We start from the raw sequence: 22,530 nt of genomic DNA, 5'->3' as shown, positions 1-22,530 counted from the left end.
AACGAAGTTAAAATAGAATTTAAAAAAAAAAATGGGTGTTAATTTTTTCATTTTTAAATAACGAGATGATAAAATATCAAGTAGAAATTCCCGTGCCCATCGTAAAATCGGGTTTTTCTCACATTAAAATTGATTTCTCTCACGCACATCAACTATTAAACGAAGACAGTCCTTCCGCGTGTTAAACTGTATTCATTCTTATATCTGATTAAACAAATATTAATTATTCAAATCAAATGTGTTTTTATGTAATATAGTGTTAAATTACCTACTAAAAATGGTGTTAATCAATCACAGGAAACAGGCGATTTACCAAGATGACGATGTAACAAAATGTGTGATAGGCTTTGTGATAGGGACATCAATGACTAGGCGGTAATGGTGTCTTACGATGTACAGTTCGTTATTTCAGCTTTGACTTGCATTCAGTTGACACTTCTAGGTATTCATAATCCCAAATTTCTATCTGAATGCAATTCAATGTCGATATATATATATAGGTGCATTTAATTACAATTTTAAATAATAATAGCCGGAGAGACTTTGGATTCAAAATGAAAAAAAAATCTTTATTGTTGTGGACGGAACAGTCATCTTTTGTGATCGCTGAAATTGTGACGTCACAATAATATTGACGTTGAGATAAGCGGAAACAGTTGGTGACTGAACAACCGCCAACTTCAACTGACAAGGTTACAAAGTTGGGATAGGGTAAATATGTGTTTATAATTAAATGAATCTCCGAATCACCATGTAACAACTAGATACTAGCCCTGTAGCTTATATCGGGAACTCATTTTTTAACAAGCAGAAACTATCTTAGCGGTCATAATTTTTTGTTTGCAAAACGCGTGGAAAATGAACAAGCTAGACAATCTTTGAAAGGAAATCGACTATCGATAAACTTCTCACCTTGATCAAATATCCATTTATATTTATTTTCGAGTTTCTGTCTGGTCTTTATTCAGCACTAGCTACCTGATAATACTGGAATAGTTCAATAAAAAAAAATATGCATAGATATTAATATGAAATTACTCGATACCACATATAGGCATGTACTGGAACCAAACGACTGAACGGAAGATAACAGCCGTTCGTGTAACAGACGATACGCAAACAAACGTCGATGAAGATACAGTTTCGTCTTTTTAATTATCTGAAGCTATCTGATTTCGATGCCTTCCTTCTTTTTCGACTATTTAAAACTTAAGTAAAGGCTTGGTATGCAATCATCTTTCAAATTATACGTTGATTAACTATCCACAGCCGATACTTTCTGTCACAAGTATTTTATCAACCAAGCAATTATTTCCTCGACAGAAATGATCACCATTGCGTTTGATGAAGTTTAAAACCTTTGTACCCCGTCGTTACCGATAAAACCCAGACACATTTGGTGCATCAGTTTTCAAGAAATTGCCCCTCAACGCATTGAATGCTGGTTTTGCCCAAGTACTCCACTAACAACTACAAATATATAGAAACAAGGTGGCAGTCGTGACGAATTCTTCAAATCATACATAACATTTTCCAATTGAAGTTAATTCATGGCAAATGCTGATTTGTTTTACTTGTGGATATGATAAATAATGTTGTACAATTTAAAGGAACAAAAGTACTGATTCTCTCAGGTATAAATACTACATTTAATTATAAATGATTGTACAATTTCTGTTATTTCATGGATTCTATATAGTATTTAGTGTCACACACTTTTTTAACTGTGATACACGCAAAAACAAAATGAAACACTATGAGAATAAAACATGGGATCCTATTTCGTCTAGCAGATTCACCGGAAACATTTGACTTTTGAAAATCTGTCTGATTTACACCGCAGTGCGATCTGTGGCACAGGAAGGTTTTATTAAATCAAAACTATAAATGAGAGATGCTATATTTTGAGGAAATCATTATCAAATTTACTATAATTGAGAGATGCTATGTTGTGATGAAAACATTATCAAATTTACTATAACTGAGAGATGCTATGTTGTGAGAAACATTATCAAATTTACTATAAATGAGAGATGCTATATATATATGTTGTGAGGAAAACATTATAAAATTTACAATAAATGAGAGATGCTATGTTGTGAGGAAAACATTATGGAATTTACTATAAATGAAAGACCAAATTTCATAATCATAATCACTCTTCTGCCTCATGTAACAGTACAACAGAAGCCCGTGTCCGCATATCAAATCAGAAGGAGACTCCAACTGCGGCCAAATCCGCAACCATCTCCTTATACCATTGTCGTGTCTGGAAACAGGATGGCGTTGTTAGAAAGCTCAGATGTGTTCTTATGATGCATGGGAACATGCGATAGGATGTACAATTATTTTACTTGGCGATACATTGTATTTTTAAGTACAGTCGTACCGAGGCGTTTTCTCGATTCGTGCAGAGACATCAAGATCAAGTAAGTTTGTTACTTGAGGAAGAATGTCACCGCGAGGTAATTAAGCTACATTTGGATGAGTCCCACACTGATCATTACGGCATCAAACATATCGCGTATAAAGTAGTTACTACATCCTTTTTCCTTGTTATCCTTATGCCGTAATGACCTGGTTTATCGCTTAGTTTTCTATATAAAATTCAGGTAAAATAGACATTACAAGTAAAATAGAGAAGTTCCTGTAATGGCGACCCTTTAATCAGCGCTAAGTGTCCATGACGCGTGCGGTGCGTTCGGTCACCAGCTTTGAAACTATAAAAAGTCATTACAATATAATCCCTGATCCAAGCCACAAGCACGTCCATACAATAGTATATCACGATCGTCAAACAACACGCGAGGGACACCTAATATAGATGTTTGTGTTGCATGTTCCGGGAACCATGTCTAATTACCAGCTTAGGTCGCATCTAGTCTACCGTTCATAATGGTATTGACGGGAAACGTTCTGTTTTCTGTGGGAGGAGATTAGACTTGTCCAGCTCTTCAAGTCGTTAACCAATTGCAATTGTCATTCGAGAATGTCATAGACAGCGTCGATTCGGTAGAAAATTATAACTGTACCGTATCATTATTCTTATTACAGATTTAGTATTGAAAGACGGTTTAGTATTCCTAATTACGCCATACTGAAATCATTATCTAGAATATGGAGGCATTGAAACAAAATCAGCATAAGTTAACTTTAAAAAAAAACATCCGCCATATACAAAATACTTCAGGACACATATACTAACGATATGAAGCTCCCCTAATAATTGACTCGCGTGACTTGTCCTTCGCTGTCATTGTATTTTGTCAGCTTTATCAAAATACAGAAATTATCAAAACTGTGAGTTTCCATAATTCCTGACTTATTGATAAGGGACCACGAAGCCAGGGAAATGGCACCAAATATAGCGGCTTAATACGCAGCATTGTGTTAGACGGTCACTCACCGATTATATATTCAGCTTTAGATGCCGATAAGAATGATTTTGTTTACGCGAAAAAAAAATCGTTGATGCGAAATCCGAAAAGATGTTACTCAAATATCAATATACACGCATATATTGATATTCATGAAAGTGACTTGATGACCTGATACTTTATGTACCATTTCATACATTATTAAATTTCTATACCAACACCGTGACATTATACATATCTATCTGTACGCCAAACAGACACATTTTTTATTTTTTTAGGAGAGCTATGACCAGGTGTATAGAAGGATGAGCGTCTCCTGAAACAGCAGCATCACTGGGTACCGAGGATTTGTACACCGATGCACTAGGGGCCGCGGTGGCCGAGTGGTTAAGATGTCCCTACATATTACCACAAACCCTCCACCTCTGGGACCCGGATTCGAATTCCATGTGGTACAGTTACCAAGTACTGATCGGTGGTCGGTGGTTTTCCCCGGTACCCCGGCTTTCCTCCACCAACAAACCTGACACGTCCTTACATGACCCTGGCTGTTAATAGGACGTTAAAGTTAAACCGATGCACTAACTATTGGACAATGAACTGTATAGCCAAGTTATCTTTATACACACCAGTTCAAATATACTAAAACTGATCGTGTTTGTCCTTAGTATAGTGGTTTTATTGAAGAGTCAGTGATTAAACAGAAACGGTCTCTATGGCAGGTTTTAGATTATCAACAATATAGGGAAAAACTGCGTCGATAAAGATGTGTCTACATGTATCTATTTTTGTCTAATGAATACCATAAAATTATGTTAGACGAGATGTTGCAATCGAATGCTGAAGGAAAATAGGAGACAGGGAAACAGCTTATAGAACAACAGATATAAGATTGATATAGACTCTGAAAGCCTTCCGAAAGTAAAGCTATAAGGACCGAACAACAAATATAAGATTGATATAGACTCTGAAAGCCTCCCGAACGTAAAGCTATAAGGACCACTTTGCAACGGGAAAACCGTATGAACTGGAATGGTCTTGTGATGGAAAATCACCATTGTTTTGTAGCAATAACCAAGCTCTACCGACAAAATATCAATACCCGAAGACAGTAAACATTAATTATTGATAAAATTTATATCTAAATTTGGCATATTCGTTATAACATCCAGTCGCAAATCCTCAGAAAAACATACAATCCTAAAATAGCATGGACTCTAACGCCACATTCATACAAAGCTACGACACAAAACATGTTCCGGAATTACGTGTAGAGGCAGCTTTATGTGAAGTCCATACTTAATTATCAATTTTAAAACGATACAACAGGCGGGATTAATATATTATATTTTAACGCTGGAACCGACACAAATAACACTACAGATAATAATCAATCTGTTTCCTGTCTGTTTCGTCAATACTTGATTGAACACAATGTAGTATAAAGTATGATTAAAGATTTTTAGAACTGTAATTTAAGTAATCAACTAGCTATAGGCTTTTATTTATTGTTTAATGCTGTTGTTTAAGTATAGGAGAAACACCAAAAACTGTAGATTAGTCCAGATAATGGACAATGCGAGGCCGAAAGGGCCGAGTATTGTTCATTATCTTGACTAATCTACAGTTTGAGGTATTTCTCTTACTTAAAACATGGCACTCTGATGTACAATGCTAACTATGACTATTGTGTAACCAATCTACAGTTTGAGGTTTTTCTCTTACTTAACACATGGCACTCTGATGTACAATGCTAACTATGACTATTGTGTAACTAATCTACAGTTTGAGGTTTTTCTCTTACTTAAAACATGGAACTCTGATGTACAATGCTAACTATGACTATTGTGTAACTAATCTACAGCTACAGGTAAGGCCTTCAACCATCTTTGACACTGAACATGTCAGCACAGTAATTGTTGTAATATGTCTACTCTGGTCGTGCATGCATTGCATGAATTTTTTCATGAAATTCCATACCAATGCTATTACCAGAGAAGTTTTTGTGAGTTTGAGTTCTCTTCATTCTGAGTGGAGCAGTACAAGAGGCAACATATATATAGATAGCAGACCATGCAGATCAGATCTTTACGAAGTCAAACTATCTAAAATGATTATCAAATTTTCAATAAGAGAGAATATTTTGTGATATATTAATTTAACTGCTCTTTATGTCAGAGGCAGGCCATTCACTTGGATATAACTTGTCGGAAATTCACAAGATATGGAGGATTACCATGGAAACGTATTAATTTTGAATATACCACTTCACGTTATGAGATGAAGAATATGATTGGTCCTAAAACATAATATCAAGATTTAGTGGATTCTAAAGGAAACTACATTGAAATATTCAGTGAAAACGGCAAAGTGATGAAAAAAAAGCTTAAAATTTTAAATTTGTTCAGTAGGCTTTGTGTGATTCTTGGATAAGGAATTATACCGAAATTATTCAATTTGGGAAACGTGGATTTATGTGTTACGTGTATGTATTCATGAAATGAAGCAATTAACAGTAAAATTATTGGGAAATATACCGAAAGCATTCATTCAATTTTCAAAGAAAGAAAGTACACATATCTATCTAAAATTAAAACATCATTGTAGGAATGCCTGTGCTGTCGAAATACTAAAGAGTCTTGATTTTCAACACAAGGAGTAATTGTATGCGTTGTGGTTGATGTGATTGGATTATGCCGATGTTCACGAATCAATATATAAAACAGAAAATATGTAATAATATGTCTTATTGAAGTTTTCTATTACATTTATTTTGAATTTGATTTTATTTGTTATTTATCTGTCCAATTTTACAATGCTGCATGTAGTGTCACTCTCTACCTTTCATTGTACATTAGTTAACCTGGCACTGTAGATTAGTTGAAACTAATCTACAGCTACAGGTAAACTAATGTACAGTGAAAGGTGTACTAATCTACAGACAGAACAAGTACTTGAACAATAGTCTAAATTAAGTACTGGGGACAACAAAAGAGGACATCATAGCCATGTTTTAACGGCGTATAAAATTATTTTTGATAGATATTGCTATGTTTTAAATAGAATAATATTTTCAGTTTTTTTAATAAGCCTTTGCAGGCTTTGGGGAGTATGGTTATGCAAAAGCAAAAGGAATTTCGAGACTAAGTTATTGATCTTTCATTAATGTTAAATTATGTGTCTAAAAGACGATCCCTCAGGCATCGTCTATGATGTAATATATGAAACCCTATATGTGTTTCGATCTGAAACCTGGCGGCAGCAATATCTGTCAGATTGAAGAATCACATTAAATCCATGCACAGTAAGGCCAGACAAAATGCAAGAGAATACTCAGATTGATTAGAAATACGAGGTTCAGTGACTTATTGTGGATATACCCGTACCGAGGTCTATATACGGAAAAAGTAAAATCTCAAACGTGAGAAGCAAACGGTCAACAGGAAAGAAAAATGATGACGAAGAGTCCGATCTTTCTTCAACACAGTACAATTGCACAGTCGCTTCAAGCAAACTATAAAAAAAACATTTCTGAATAGAATACTGAAGTCGCTTTCTGAAGATTATTTGTCTTCTTATATGATTATATCGATTTAGGCATACACATGATAATAATCCCTTGCTCGTGCTTTGTTTGGATTTGGGCCATTTTTCTCGCAGGTGAGATATTCAAGATTCTCGTTTCGTGCCTAAACTTGTGAATCTTTAAATAAATAAGACCGATCGCAGAACACGCTAATTCTTTATTATTTTATAATTGATTTTTTATTGATTTTATGAGTAGAATTTAAACAAGTGTCTTAACAGTACAACTGTTTACTCAAATTATAAATTATTTAACGTCTACCAAGGCCCTGAATCGTCCACCAATAACGATGTACATGACGGACGATTGTTATATTTATTACCCTTAAAGCAAGACACTTTCCGCTTATTATAAAGGCCATTATGGTCAACGACGTGGTAGTTATAGTCTGGAGAGTTGGTATAGGTTTCCATTACTTATCCATGACCTCAACACATTCACGCCTTTGTATGATTGGTAATGGCCCTTTTCCCGGATCATGTAACATTTCCATGGAAGTTTTATCTTTTGCGTCTATCAATTGATAGTATATATTATATAGATATGATGACTAAACATTACGGTGAATTATTTTCGACTTTAGCTACGTAAGTAACGTGACCCAAATAAGAACTAATAGATATAGGTGACTTGTTAGGACGATACAAGTGAAATAAGGTTTCTGTTTTCAATTGAATTTGTATATTATCAAAATTTAAACCCCAGTGTATACAATTTGTTGGCAATACGAATAAAAGCGTAACCAAAGTTTTGCCCTCATGAGATGTTATGTTGCCTCATATATCACTTAATTTGACCGTTTTATTTATTAACCAAGTTCCATGTGTGTGTAAGAAAACATACTAGAGTGCATATAAGACCCCTGGCTTTGATTACACAGCAACAATTTTGCCTCAAATTTGGCATCAGGCCAAACATGTCTCGTGTACACGATATGCTGTTCTTGCTATTGTTTCGACAGCCAATAAAAATATTGTATTGAAACTCAATACCCGACACTTATGACACACCTACCGAAATTAAAGCCTTCTAGAAATTTTATATGAATACATTATTACAGACATATTTGACACTTTCAAGTTTCATTTCTTTATATTGGATGTTTCGGGTATGGTTGTCATCAATTTCCTCGCGTTTAGAATCTAAAATAAGAGCTCTGGGGTCCCAAGTAGTACCACGGTCTGTATATTGTCTTTCGCTTGTATGAGTCTAAGTTGAACATTACAAAAATGTAGATGAAATCAATTAACGTTAACACGTATAGCCTCTAGGCTAAAATGAATAATCAATTATCTTCAATATGACACTTCTCTTTTGTCAATTTTAGTCCTTTTTCGGAATACTAATTTGAACCTGATAATTGTCCCTGACATAGTATCAGCACGGCAGCAGAATGAGGGAATATAACGAGGACATAAACGTTAAAACACCATTGTTATGAAGACTATTTATCTGGGATCGGTGATATAACAGTAAATGAGGTGACACGGAAAATTACACATTACATTATTGATACAAATATGTATTTTCCAATTTGTAATGTTACAACGTTAATTAGAAAAAACAAGGGTAATTACAAATGTTAGAACTAATTCCTAGAACTTGTCAAACTACATGTATCTCTGAATGTTTACATAATTATTCAGCAAGTTTTGAATGCGCTGTCTGCAATCTTTACAGAAACAATACAGCCATTCGTTTAAGTAGCCGCTATGATTTAAGTTATAGACAATGCAGCATGTGCATGATTCAGCTGTTCCAGCATTGAACACCATTACATTTGAATGTAAACTAATACATGGAGATTATATAGCAGGTTTTTACAATGCGAAGCTTGAAGGCGACCGTTCCACTTTACTCAATTAAGACCTGCTACAATTATTATTTTAATGATATCTTTTAAATGATTAACGACTAACAATTGCTTGTAATTCCGTTCATCCATCTCATAGCCAGTGTAGCGAACATACAATCATCATCGACCACCATAGTGGCGTCATATTAATTGGCGTAGAGACGCTATGATGATAAGCAATGTTGATCTGGCACCTATTGGCACTTAAATTATGCGCTGAACCATGGTTTATTCTTTACACTCTACTCTCCTTCTCAGTCCCATACTGAGTGTGAAAAATAGAGAAAAAAAAGTATTCTATGTCGAGGACTTGTCCGATATCACCCTTTCAGTGTTCTAATGGGAAACCTAATGGTTTATTACATCGCCACAACATCCTGAGTTTTGCTAAGGGTTATTAATATGTTATCCTCACAAAAGAGTAACAGGGTGTTATAAAATTGGTTACATGAACATCACAATAGAGTAAACCATTAATTAAGTCTGAGGTGCCAAGGTCGTTTATCTTCATATTGATTCGTTTGATTATACCAATTTTCTTTTCCAGAAACCTAAATCGGTATTTTAATTTCCGTAACTGTCTACAGATACGTGTCTTTCCTAAAAGGTTTTCCAACACATCATCAATAATGTTTTACGAATCACACAAAAAAAAAGATTATTTTAATGACGTTACAAACACCAAACTAGAACAACATCATACCAAGGTGTTAGCTATATTAACTTAAGCTGGGAAGTTTTCTGAATAAAAATTAAAATGAAAACCCACTTAGTAAAAAGCATAAAATCGAAGGACCGATGCTAAGAAAAAGTTAAGTTAGACACGTTTCAGGTTGAAAAACACTTTAATCTTTACTTCAATAAAATTCGTAACGCATTTACATATTATTTATGATAAACATCATGTGTAATAATGATCTAGGTGTGACGTATTGTTGGTTTGATAACTGTGAATTTTGACATTTTCATTAGGTCAGACGTTATACAGGCAAGATGAATTGTTTTGCAAAATACGAGTATATATACGGCTATACTCATTGAATCACAAACTAACTTTTAAACTTGAACATGTAATCTATATAGTGATAAGACATGCAGTCATTTTGTGAATCGTATATTATAACAGTAAATTCGTGTTCTGGACTGACTGGCTCATGTAGCTGGGAGAGAGGTGTGGATTTCTTCTTGACTGAAGATAAATTATCAGAGTACATGATTATCAATTAAGATCACTGCCTACGTCTGGATCCTGGCTGGATAACCTTACATTACGCCTATTATACCCCCAAAGGTTCAAACTACCTCGGTTTCTTCATTAGTGATTTCTAGAGGATAGTTTTCTCTGATCCTGCGCATAGATTCTACAATATAGAAATATGTTAACCACACGAAAACTTAATAGAAACTATGTACCGCATGTATTTATGGAATACGTAACTCTGTTAGTAAATATGGCCACCATTATCTTTTAAATAGCATACCAAGTAATGTTCAAACATCTGTCTCATATTAAGCCTGGGCATTTAATGGAACAAATTGTTAAATACTTTTCAACTCCCCAGTAAATGCTTTTAAATGATCTTGTTAACCGAAGTTCTTAAGACATCGGTATTGTCTGAAAAACGCGACAAATGAAGACTACGATATATATAAATAAATATAATGACACAATGGATACATCTGAAATGAGTGTTGATGTTATATGAGGTTCTGTAATACGAGTCTTATACTGGGTTTATTTTTGCAAGCTAAAGAGTGTTTCGTATATCGGGGTATATTATGAACCCTCCGTGACAACTGTTTCCTTATATCTTTCCAATGCAACTTATAATGCAAAAGCGCAGGGGGCCACATGATGTAAAATGTCATATGATGCTCATTATATATGTATGCACTTTGATATAGTCAATTTACTGGATAACTGGCTGATTCTTAAACAGGAATCGGAAAGCACTTTTGTATTTTTGTTATTCCTACTTATACAAAAAAGCAGGCAATGCATAAAAAGTTATCATTTCGCATTTCCTGCAATATCGCATCGTCGGTTACACACGTTAATCACCATATGGTCGTAGTGGAGTTAAGACACTGGGTTTCCGAGGGTGGCAATGACGATAATTTTATGTATTCAGTAAAATCAGCAAGTAGGCAAAGAAGCTATTAAATATTCTATTAGTTTATACTCACAGAACTTATTTCATCTCGACTTGAAAAAAAAATATTGTTGTTTAACTGCTTAATTATCTTTTGGACAACTGGGCACTTGAGTTTAAACACAATGCTCATGTTTGTTTAGTAGTGTCAAAATAAGAGAGGACGCTCTCACTTCCTGGACACATTAGTTTGTGTTTAATGATGTGGAATTTAAATGAGCACTACGTATATTACAGAAGGTTGTTGATTAAAGGCAACCCCATCCGATGGCATTATAATGTCATTGATTACTAGCATACCTATTTGAATACCAGCTTAGAGAAAAACCGAGGGTATATTATCATTTTGTTGCAGCGTAGTTGTAATGAAGACTCTAAATAACAGGCAGAAAGAAAAGTTCTTCGATATTATAATGAATAGTCAAGTTATGTCGGGATAGTGATATACATGTTTTATTTATTGCCTTTTTAACATATATTAATCAATTTTATCAAACATTTTTTTGTTAACTACTATAACGTAATTTAACAGCTGCATTTATTTGATTTTTGTTTTATTTTTCAGTGAGCCTGTCATTTATAACATCATACATCCACACGGGTCTTTAGGGCAGTCTTCGCGTTCCGTTTACCTTGTGGAGCACATGGGTTAAGGGAATGTTAACCAATGACTAACACGTGAAGTAACTCACCAAGCTACGAATGGATATAACCAAAACAATATCTGAATCAAAATTAAAGCAAAAGAAACTGCATGGTCAATGTTGACATAGACCTTTATAAAAAATGCCGTTACAAATGAAATTCTTCTTCATAAAAATGTGTATGCTGCCTTAAAAGATTGTGTTAAACACATCATTATATCTGCATATATCTTAAGTCACATCTTGTTTTAAACACTTGAGTTTGAATCAACGATAACAACTTATCTATCGGTAGTGTAAGCTAGTTATCATCACGCCACCGATTTTGACAAAACATATTGAATCAATTTGTAAAAACGAAATTGGGCATGCATGTTTGAAGCACTAATCGAATGGATGATATTGTTCGTACATCATCAAAGCTTGCGAACTTGTAGTGGCGCCTGTTACTCAAACGAAATATACGCCCACTTACGAAGCAGTCATACTTTCTAATATGAAACAAAAGGTAACTCTTATCTATTTTCTGGTATTCCTTAGACTTGAAAAAATCCAGTTCTTGAGCTGTGTAAGCATTATCTCTATACTTTGGCCATTTTATCAACGGCACTACTACAGATGATTTATTTAACGCTGGCGGGGATATCCGGCCTCAGATGGGTAAACAAAAACAGATTGCCTATCTCGTAAGAATCCTATCTACTTTCCTCTCGAAACCACAAATTGCCTCTTTAACGGTTCGTTAACTTCAAATTAGATTATCAATCTCTTTATCAAACGTTTGTGTAATAGACCGGTCTCACGTACACACGCGAGGTAAATTATTGAAAGTTTTATATATTATGGTGATTTTGTAAGTATGTATCTAGACACCTCCCTTAACATAAATAATCCAAGATTTAAATGGAGGAATGCAGTCTATAAGCATTACTGACGTCTTTAAAACCATCTTCCTTTAATGATTAATAGCTATTCCGTCGTCGGTTTTCAATGGCACTTTGCCATTATACATGCAATTATAATCAAATGAACTTTATATTAGATTATGGTTATGGTGATTTCTCTATTAGTTAGTACTAACTGTATCGCTGGTTCAAAATATCTTTACCTTTCTTAGCAATAAAAGATGAAATCAGTAAATCTTCAGGTAAAATTCAAATAAAATTAGATATTTGTTTGTTTCTCTGTATAAGGACATTTCGTGAGTCTGCGTAGAGGACAAATAAGAATTTGTCTTCAGTATATAAAGTCATTAAATATAAGAGGTACTTAGTATTGTCTTACCTGCGGAATGCTTGCAACGAGGCTAAAACTCCAGGCCAAAGTCAGCATTATTTTCCCTCGTTTATCGGCGTCATTTAAACTCAATGGATGCAAAATAGCAAAATAACGGTCCAAACTAATAGTTACTAGAATAAAAGATGATAGATAAAGTCCGAAAGCACGGAAAAACATGAGAATCCTACAAGTCAAATCTCCAGCAGTCCACGCTACGGTAATGTGCCAGGAGATCTCCATCGGTAACATAATGAAAGTGACGATGAGATCTGCGATGGACAGGTGTAAGATAAATAGGTTGACACGAGACTTGACGTGTCTGTTCCTAAACAAGGTGATAAATACTGTGAGGTTACCACATGCGGCTACCACAAACAAACACGTATAGGCAGCCACCGCCACCACACTGTTTTCATTAAAGGTCATATCCTCGGGAAGACCCTGCGGTGGGACGGACTTACACCCCGTCATGTTCCCCGTGTACTCTGTCATATTGTCCGACCCCACGGGCACACAGGGCATCGGGGTGGTAACTTGTAACGTCATCTCTGGAAACTGTTGAAAGTTTTCTGAACTTTTATTGTGGAATGTTGAAAAAATGCTGTCTTGGTAGTCCATCGTGGAATATTGTGCAAATCCTATATCCATGAAAATATCACATGTTTAAAAAAATTTCAAATGTTTAGAAGGAATGAAGTATTAATTATATCATTTGACATATTTAATGTTGAAAAAGTTTGACGTTTTCCGAGATATATTATGCCGCCGAATGGAGGCCATCACTTGGAGTTTAAGCTAACAATTATTTAAATCATCCCTGATGCGATACAGATCAATCTTTATCCGTCAGCGATAATTCATGAAGTTGGGCTCACATCAGTTAACATTTTATCCCGTCTGAATCCCTAATGAAACTGTCAGTCCGAACAGATCTAAAATATACAAAAAATAGTCTTCGATCTAAAGTCATGCGCAGAAGGAGAGATGTTTACAGCGCTGGCGATGAATGGTTGTGGCGCGTAGTAGCGAAGAGCCTACTATCAGCCACGCCGAAGCATTAGGCACTGTGACGTGTAGCTTGTGCAGTGTGTGGTGTTAGGTATTGTATCGGCTTATAATTAGTCCCTGGTCGATGCTGATCATACCCGCGTTACTCGGACAGAACTCACGCCTATCTCAGGACAATCCAGTGTCCGCATTCGTAATTTCATCATATTGTTGTTACCGATACATACATGAATTTGGCAAAGCACCATAAGGGTTCTAAAACCGAGATCTTAATCTATTGTTCCCATGATTTTCTCCTTACTCTCTCTCTCTGGCTGCCAATCCTTTGTAGTCGCCTTAGGTCGATTTCAGAAACCCTATCACATTAACCACATATCAATGTATGCATTAAACAGGCACCGTATGAAGGAATAGGTCATATCAAAAAATGCCAAATCCATTTATTGTACAGCTTGTTGTTAACTGTTCGAGACATCACAATGTAATTTACCGGTTTTTAACTTTTCAGCTGATGTATAACTTCGAAATCGAATTAGGAGGAATCCGCATTATCGTGTTGCCCGCTAAGAGTATGAGTTAGCATTGCTGAATCGACCGATATATCTAAATCTTGAGGTTACATATCAATTGTCAGGAATAATACTGAAATATAAAGAAAATTTATTACAATTTTCAGCAAAATAAGTGATTTTCAACATCATTCCAGGAGCAGTCCATTGTTGTATTAACTTACACAATATGTGTTGATATCAATAGGTTTACGGCCTTTAAAGATTTACTCGGGTATATAATTTAGTTGGTTTCATATTTTGAATGTAAAATATATATTACTTTGCCAAGAATGGCAATTACATATTGTGAAAAATATGTTTTTTTCTTTATGTCTTCCTGTATCGATAATTTAATTAGGGTTTTTTTTTTCAAGTGTATACATTTGCTTCTGTGCTTTGTTTTCATATCATTGATAATATAGACGCTCAATTTACATGCATTAAATGATTTAACGACATTGCAATAAAAACGCAGTTTGGATGATAACACTTTGATAGATCTATAAACAGGTTCAGAATAGGGATGTGGCTGTGAAGGTGAAAACTACAATATCAAGGATGTTCGTTTACTTAAAAACAACCTGTTTGTGACCATCCAAGGTTAGCGTAAATAGGCGAGAACAAACTGGGATATCTGTTAGTGACAACTGTGGCGAGCAGTCATTACTAATTCACCTTCAGAGAATGACTGCCTCGAGCGTTGTTGATGTACAGCGCATTGATATCTTCAGTTGTTGATCAACAGCGCATTGCTATCTTCAGTTGTTGATCCACAGCGCCTTGCTACCTTCAGTTGGTGATCCACAGCGCCTTGCTACCTTCAGTTGGTGATCCACAGCGTCTTGCTACCTTCAGTCGGTGATCCACAGCGCCTTGCTACCTTCAGTTGGTGATCCACAGCGCCTTGCTACATGTACCTTCAGTTGGTGATCCACAGCGCCTTGCTACCTTCAGTTGGTGATCCACGGCGCCTTGCTACCTTCAGTTGGTGATCCACGGCGCCTTGCTACCTTCAGTTGGTGATCCACAGCGCCTTGCTAGCTTCATTTGGTGACAGTGTACTATAATAACTCATTACAAACATATCTCGATATCCTGTCGTCATACTGCTCGTCTAGGTACTGGGACACAGTGAGTTACAAGTAGTTATATAGAACGGTTTGGTTTGCTAATACTTATGATAATAATTGTAATTAATGCAGATGCATGTATTAAAAGCATTCCAACGAACGAGACATACTGTATATTTTCTTGTCAGAATGGCTAGGTCAAAATCTAGATGAGAATGCACCATAGAATGCATCTGTTGGAAACAATCAATAAAATACTAAATTGTGATTGAGGAGGTTAAGTCCTGTCTGCAATTTTTGGTTCTTTAGGTCTGATGATGAATTTATTATTATAAATAAGCCTCTGGCATGTTCTTCAGCTGTAAATATTTATAAAAGTATTTCGTACAAATAGAACGTACAGTCCTTAGTTTGGTTTTAATGAGATCAATATATTGTGAGGTGTTGCATACATGCAGACTACTCAAGGGCTTCAGAATTGCGTGTCTAGAATATATATCATAATGCTGCAATTTTTGTGGTGAAATTTGAAAAGTCCCAACAGGGAAGTGAAGGCAGGGCTAATCACACAATACTGTCCACAACAACTGAGTCCTTGACTTGTCTTATCGACTATAGATTTGGCCAGCTTTGATGGTCCTATAAAGATGGTCAGATTTGACATAACGCCAGACACATCCTCTGCACCTATAACTGTGTGGCTCGACTGCAGCAATACGTACGTGTCTAACCGAGGAGTTCAGGATCAATAGAGCATGACTGTTTTTGCAGAGCCTAACTATTTTTTGCGTTACTATGATTGGGATCTGCATTGATTACATTGAACGTATTTGTCGAGCGCAACGCACCGTGATGCTAGAATAACATATAACTTAAAGATTTCTAAATTTAAAGCTGACAATGCAAGTTAAAAAGCATGCATTTGAAATGGAAAAAAAAATGATTGCATAGTTATGACAGTGTCGTATCCAAGGAAGTGAAAGCCATTTTTATTTTGTTCTGCCTAGTTACCTTCACTGGCCAACCCCCTATTATATAAAGCACGGGACTAGACACACGTGCGTCATTTCGAAAGTCTCGTATACACATGTCCCGATATTGCAAATAACAATGTCAAACTGAAAATAAACACTGCACTCACCTGACAAGGTTTCATTGAAATAATACATGAATGTGTTGTCAACTAAATCCCAAATAATGTCAAAAACGAGCTAGTGAAACACTTCAATATACAGTAGGCTTTACACGTATATCATGAAGAATTTTATGATATAAGTGCTACATTATGTATTTTTTGAACATTGGTTAAAATTTTAATTCAGTATTATTTAATTTGATTTCCACAAACTTTCCTAACTTTATTTTCTTCTTGTGACATGATATTTTAAAGCTACATTTTGTACATGTATCTATTCACTCTGTTTCAGTTAATTACTACATATATAACATATGGTTAATTGTAATTTATTCATTGTGTTTTTATAGCTCATCTACCCTTTGAAGTAGGCTTACGACTCAGACAATAGATAAGCTAATTATCTCACCTGTCCGAGTACCGACCAGCCTTAATAGAGTCATATAATGTCAGGTGTCACCCATTGTATCAATTGTACATTTAATTCCATGTCTCATATTTTGTCATCAGTTAGGATCTAGAGCTCGGTCTCTACGGGTCGATTTTCGGACACTCCGGAAATCGCCTTCCGACTCATAGAAAAGTGATTTGATAAATTCGTATTTGAACAACTAATGGATTTGGATTTTATACCGCGACAAGGAAAATATTACAACTACTGGAAATTCCGTTGTGATACGTACATCGACACGTGTGTGTTCTTGGTAGTGTAGTTGTCACTTGTTCGGGACAGGTAGTCACGTCACGTACACATGGCCAGTCGAGTACATCGGTTACGATAATATACGTGGAGATACAGTATGTGGACGGTTAAAGCTGACAATGCAAGTTAAAAAGCATGCAATTGGAATTAAAAAAAATTAATGTTTTTTTTTTTTTTGGGAAAATTGTTTCTGAGATATTCCCCAGTTATGACAGTGTCGTATCCAAGGAAGTGGCAGCCATTTTTATTTTTACTCTGCTTAGTAAACTTCACTGGCCAACCCCCTATATAAAGCACGGGACTAGACACACGTGCGTCATTTCAAACATAACTTGTCTCGTATACACATGCCCCGATATTGCAAATAACAATGTCAAACTGAAAATAAACACTGCACATTCCTGACAAGGTTTCATTGAAATAATGCATGAATGTGTTGTCAACTAAATCCCAAATAATATCCAAAACGAGCTGTTGAAAGACTTCAATATACACTAGGTTTTATACGTACACCGACACGTGTGTGTCCTTGGTACCGTAGTTGTCGCTTGTTCGGGACAGGTAGTCACGTGCACATGGCCAGTCGAGTACTTCGGTTACGATAATATACGTGGAGATATGTGGACGGTTAATCATTTGGATTTCTATAATTTGTGTGGAAACTTTATTTTGACAAACATGTAAATGACAACTTAGAGGATTTGATGTATTTTGTTGCCAAACAAGCCCCATATACCTTTATAGGTAAGTGTTTTGTTTACGTAATAGTAGGTGATACACAGTGGACAACTGCCAGGTGTGTATGTACGTGTATAGACTGAATGCACGTGTGTCGATTCACGCACTCTATATAGGGGTCGGTGAGAGCACCGGATACAGACAGAGCGAAAAACAAAAATGGCTGGCCTCGATAGGGGGTTGTCTCATAAACGATTCTTTAAATACAAGTGTGCTTATTTATTTAATCTCAATTTATAACTTTTTAACTTGCATTGTCAGCTTTAATCATTTGGATTTTTATTCATATGTGTGGAAATTTTATTTTAATAAACATGTAAATGACAGCTTAAAGGATTTGATGTATTTTGTTGCCAAACAAGCCCCAAATACCTTTGTAGGTAAGTGTTTTGTTTACGTAATAGTAGGTGATACACAGTGGACAACTGCTAGGTGTGTATGTACGCGTATAGCTGAGCGCACGTGTGTCGATTCACGCGCTTTATATAGGGTTCGGTGAGAGCACCGGATACAGACAGAGTGAAAAACAAAAATGGCTGATCTCGACAGGGGGTTGTCTCATAAACGATTCTTGAAATACAAGTGTGCTTATTTATTTTAATCTCAATTTAAAACTTTTTAACTTACATTGCCAGAATTGACGTTAAAGTGAATTTTGCCGATATGATTCAATATTACATACTACAGAAAGAAACACTAAATTATAGTTAACACATTTCTATTGCATGCTATGAATTATATTAATGCATGCCAAGGTTGTCACATTTGGAAACATTTTGTTGAAAATGGCAGTCATTTTTTTATCACGGTACGATTATGCATCTTTTAAAATGTATTCAGACATCTTTCAATACTTCTGAGTTTATCTAAACTACTGTTCTGTACCTGTAATTGGTTTTATAGAATTGAACTCATCCTATTTTAATATTAAATCAACAATGCATAAATTAAAAAAAAAAATCTGTACTTAGCCTTTCGATTTAGTACCTAAAAGAGAGCGATGGTGTAACTCTTTGAAACCCAGACGCCTTATAACAACCAAAGCAGTATTTCTCAAATTCAAATATTGCCATATTGCTTTGTTGGTTTTATAAATACAAAAAACACGTTTCTTTGTGACCGAAATATACAAAGGGTATCTATGATTACTCTATCGTGTTCTTATAGAATGTGGTCATAGTATTTAGTCTACAATGATTAAAGCTTACTTCTACCAGACAACCTAGATTTATCAAATGACAAATGCCTAGAAATCAATATTTTGCTATCACAAATTGTCAATTTAAGATTGCTCAAAAAGTAGAAGAAAAATAAATGTACTATATTTAGTAATTCTGTACGCACTACAGTATATCAGGACAAAAAAAGATGAATGAGCCACGTTTTGTATTACAGCTTTATTTCCTTTTTCGTTCGTAATTCTATGAATTACTTCATTCCTATTTGGGTTAAACCCTGAAGCCATTTGACATCAGACAGCTTACGTGGTCGTTGACCGTCCAATACTGCCTATGTCACAGAATTTGTCTCCGACGGGGAAGTATGATAGGCTTCAGTATTACCTATAATCTCACGTAACCGCTAGTTAAACACATTTTATTCCGAAATATATCAAAAGGAATTATACAGCTTAGAACCTCCGTTTTTATGAACATGCATACAAAGGATTAGTCATTTCCTTCTATTTGGCTATTTCTCCTGTTTATTATCTGTAGCCTTGGTTACATCCTTGTTTCCTCAGAATTACTGAACAATAACGACCGCGGCATATTCAAATTATAAAAATGTCCGCTGACTATTGTTTGCTTACTATGTTTCTATTTGAAGCGATGCACCAGAAAGCCTCATAAAATGTTGATTTTATGATTGCATGTTGATTTAGTTATTCATTTTGTCAATTTGTCACAAATGATAACAACGAATCCATATTTATTTTTTCAAGAACATGCGTTTTATTGCCATTTGTAAACAGGAGATGGAAGCCTGTGCTAAATTACTTTTTTTAAATTGCAAATTGATAAACAATACGATTTTCAAGGATTTATGAAATCATTTAATACAACTATATATTAAGTATAATTACACGGTTTTGGGCAGGTTATCAACACAATTTTGCTGTCATTATATACCCATTGCATTAAGGTAAACTTTGAATAAACTGTTATCCTAACAATACGTGTACCTCCATAATCGTGCTTTGGTGTTTTTCATCTAGAAAAAAGGTTGCATGATTTACCTATATCGACTGATAATCTGAGTTAACAAGAGTTGAAAGCCATGTAGATTACTGTACGGCAGTGAACCACTCCTATTTTATTGGTCGACAGCTGCTACATAGATGTTCTGATATTTCTCTGAAATATATATTAACGACTGCTTTTATGTATCATTATCGTTCTAAATCCGGAGATTTAAAATGGTAATAAAATGTCTTAATATATCAGAAAACGAACCAATTAGGACTACCAACTGCCGGTATTGGAAATAGAGTGGAAGAGATCGATATCGTCACTCATTAATAAAACGGTCTAAATAATTTCTAAAATCGCATGCGAAACTAAATGTAGGTTAATGAGTGTATATGGTACAATGGTTAATCTTATTAATACTATAGCTTGAAATGACTCATTTTACGCTCTATCATGTTTATAAAGTAAATAATGAATTTGTTGTTTTGTATAATCTTATATATCCTTCTTAAACTCATTATAACATTTTGGCGACAACAGCGTACGTATCAAAAACTAAGTATTGGTTTCAAAGTGGTCGCAATATCATATAAATTAGTGCAAATGAAAACCGAAAACACGACTTTAATGGATGAGACATAAATAATGATGCTGGACGTCAATGTCGAAGCCGTCATAAAGCTGGGAATTAGGAAATACACATGACGGAGATATACAATGTAAACTGCATATTAAACAAAGGCTGTTCCCACGATAGTTTTGATGACTCCATATTACATGTAATTAAAAACAGTACATAAATATTATTAGAAGATTCCCATCGGCATGCGTTTGACCTCTGAGACCTTGGATCTATTGTATCTCTTTATTCCAGCATGTCAAATGTTCAATATCAGATATTTGACTTACATTGTATATGACCTTGAATGGCGAGCGGGATCATTTTTTGTACAAAACTGGTAAATGCCCAATTTCAAGGTTTCTGGACCTCTTTGTTATTGGCAAGAAGTTGTTTAAAGCTTCAGGGTAGTTTTACACCTGTGACCATCTACGTACTTGGTAGTCTATTACTCCAGCATACTACAGGCCAAATATTACTACCATGGGGCGATTAATGAGGTGAAGTTGTTGGTATGAAACGTTTACGCACGGCAGACGACGGCGGACGGAACACGACCAACATAGATCTATAAAGCTAAAGAACACACTTAATTTCTAAACAGTGTCGTTTTTAATACATTATCAAAAAGTATTATCCGTACAAAATATCTCTGAAAATAGTTTCATAATACATAAGGAATGTCTGACGCCTGTTGTCTGAATTGTTAAGTAAAACATTGCTTGGCGACAAAGTTCTCATAAAGATGCTATAATAGTTAAAATCTTATAGTCTTTGCAATCATTCGGCCTTCAGGTATATCGTCTGGGTAAATACAATGTATAAATGTCAGGGATAATACAGAATTGTAAAAGGAGAGGGTAAGTGTGACTTGTGCCTCAATGTAGCCTCTATCAAAAGGGAATTGAACTGACGTTTTTGGCTCAGATGGTATAGTTGTATTTATAATGACGGAGATCCGGGATTGTTTTGCTCCAGGCAGGCGACATATATACAATTATGTAGTTCTACATCAAATAATCCACAGAAGGCGGAATATTTAGGAAAAGGAGAATTATATCAAGGAGTGAGTTGGTTTGATTTGATCATTGTGGTCCATGTTTCTTCTAGATATGATAACGATAGAGTTTAATTCATAATACTATTGACTCGGGTTCGATTCCTATCAATGGCATGCACGTGGAATATAATGCTTTGGTGTCCTTCTACAATATGACCTTTCGTTTTACGTAGTCGCATTATGGCAAGTTCATGTGCATGTACCTCCAATTAGTATTTCCAAATGGCATGACTTCTCGCATACCCCCGCTTTAAATTTGAAACAAAATAAAGGGCATGTTACTATCCAGCTGTCCTACGGTTTATTTAATACAAATCAAAGAATTTTTTATTTGAATGCTAGTAGACAAGAGAAGATATATTCGAAATCAATTTCACATCATCATATGTCACAATAACTGATATGTTAGGAATAACAAACTGAAAAATAATACTAAATTAATACGGTGATGAACAATGGAATTATCTATAAACGAGACCAGACAGGAGTTTGTACCAAACCAATCAATATCGTCAGTAAAAGATTTACATATCAATACATTGTTTTATTGCTTTATTTCCATTC

At 35.1% G+C, this 22,530-nt stretch overlaps 1 protein-coding gene across 2 annotated transcripts in view; it reads right to left on the bottom strand.

Moving 5' to 3' along the window:
• The window catches only part of LOC138333074 (adipokinetic hormone/corazonin-related peptide receptor variant I-like), a 75,328-nt gene extending 60,954 nt beyond the window's left edge, over nt 1-14,374 (bottom strand). Inside the window, exon 1 of one of the 2 annotated variants that reach the window (XM_069281201.1) lies at nt 12,900-14,374. In XM_069281201.1, the coding sequence (XP_069137302.1) occupies nt 12,900-13,541 (642 nt within the window). In that variant the 5' untranslated portion in view covers nt 13,542-14,374. The remainder of the gene's footprint in view (nt 1-12,899) is intronic. The other variant, XM_069281200.1, reaches the window with a different exon arrangement.
• Nucleotides 14,375-22,530: the final 8,156 nt, after the last annotated feature.

Source organism: Argopecten irradians, chromosome 10, assembly GCF_041381155.1.
Source record: "Argopecten irradians isolate NY chromosome 10, Ai_NY, whole genome shotgun sequence".
NCBI lineage: Eukaryota > Metazoa > Mollusca > Bivalvia > Pectinida > Pectinidae > Argopecten > Argopecten irradians.
Note: the sequence above shows the minus strand (reverse complement) of the source record. Positions and strands in the feature narration are given on the sequence as shown.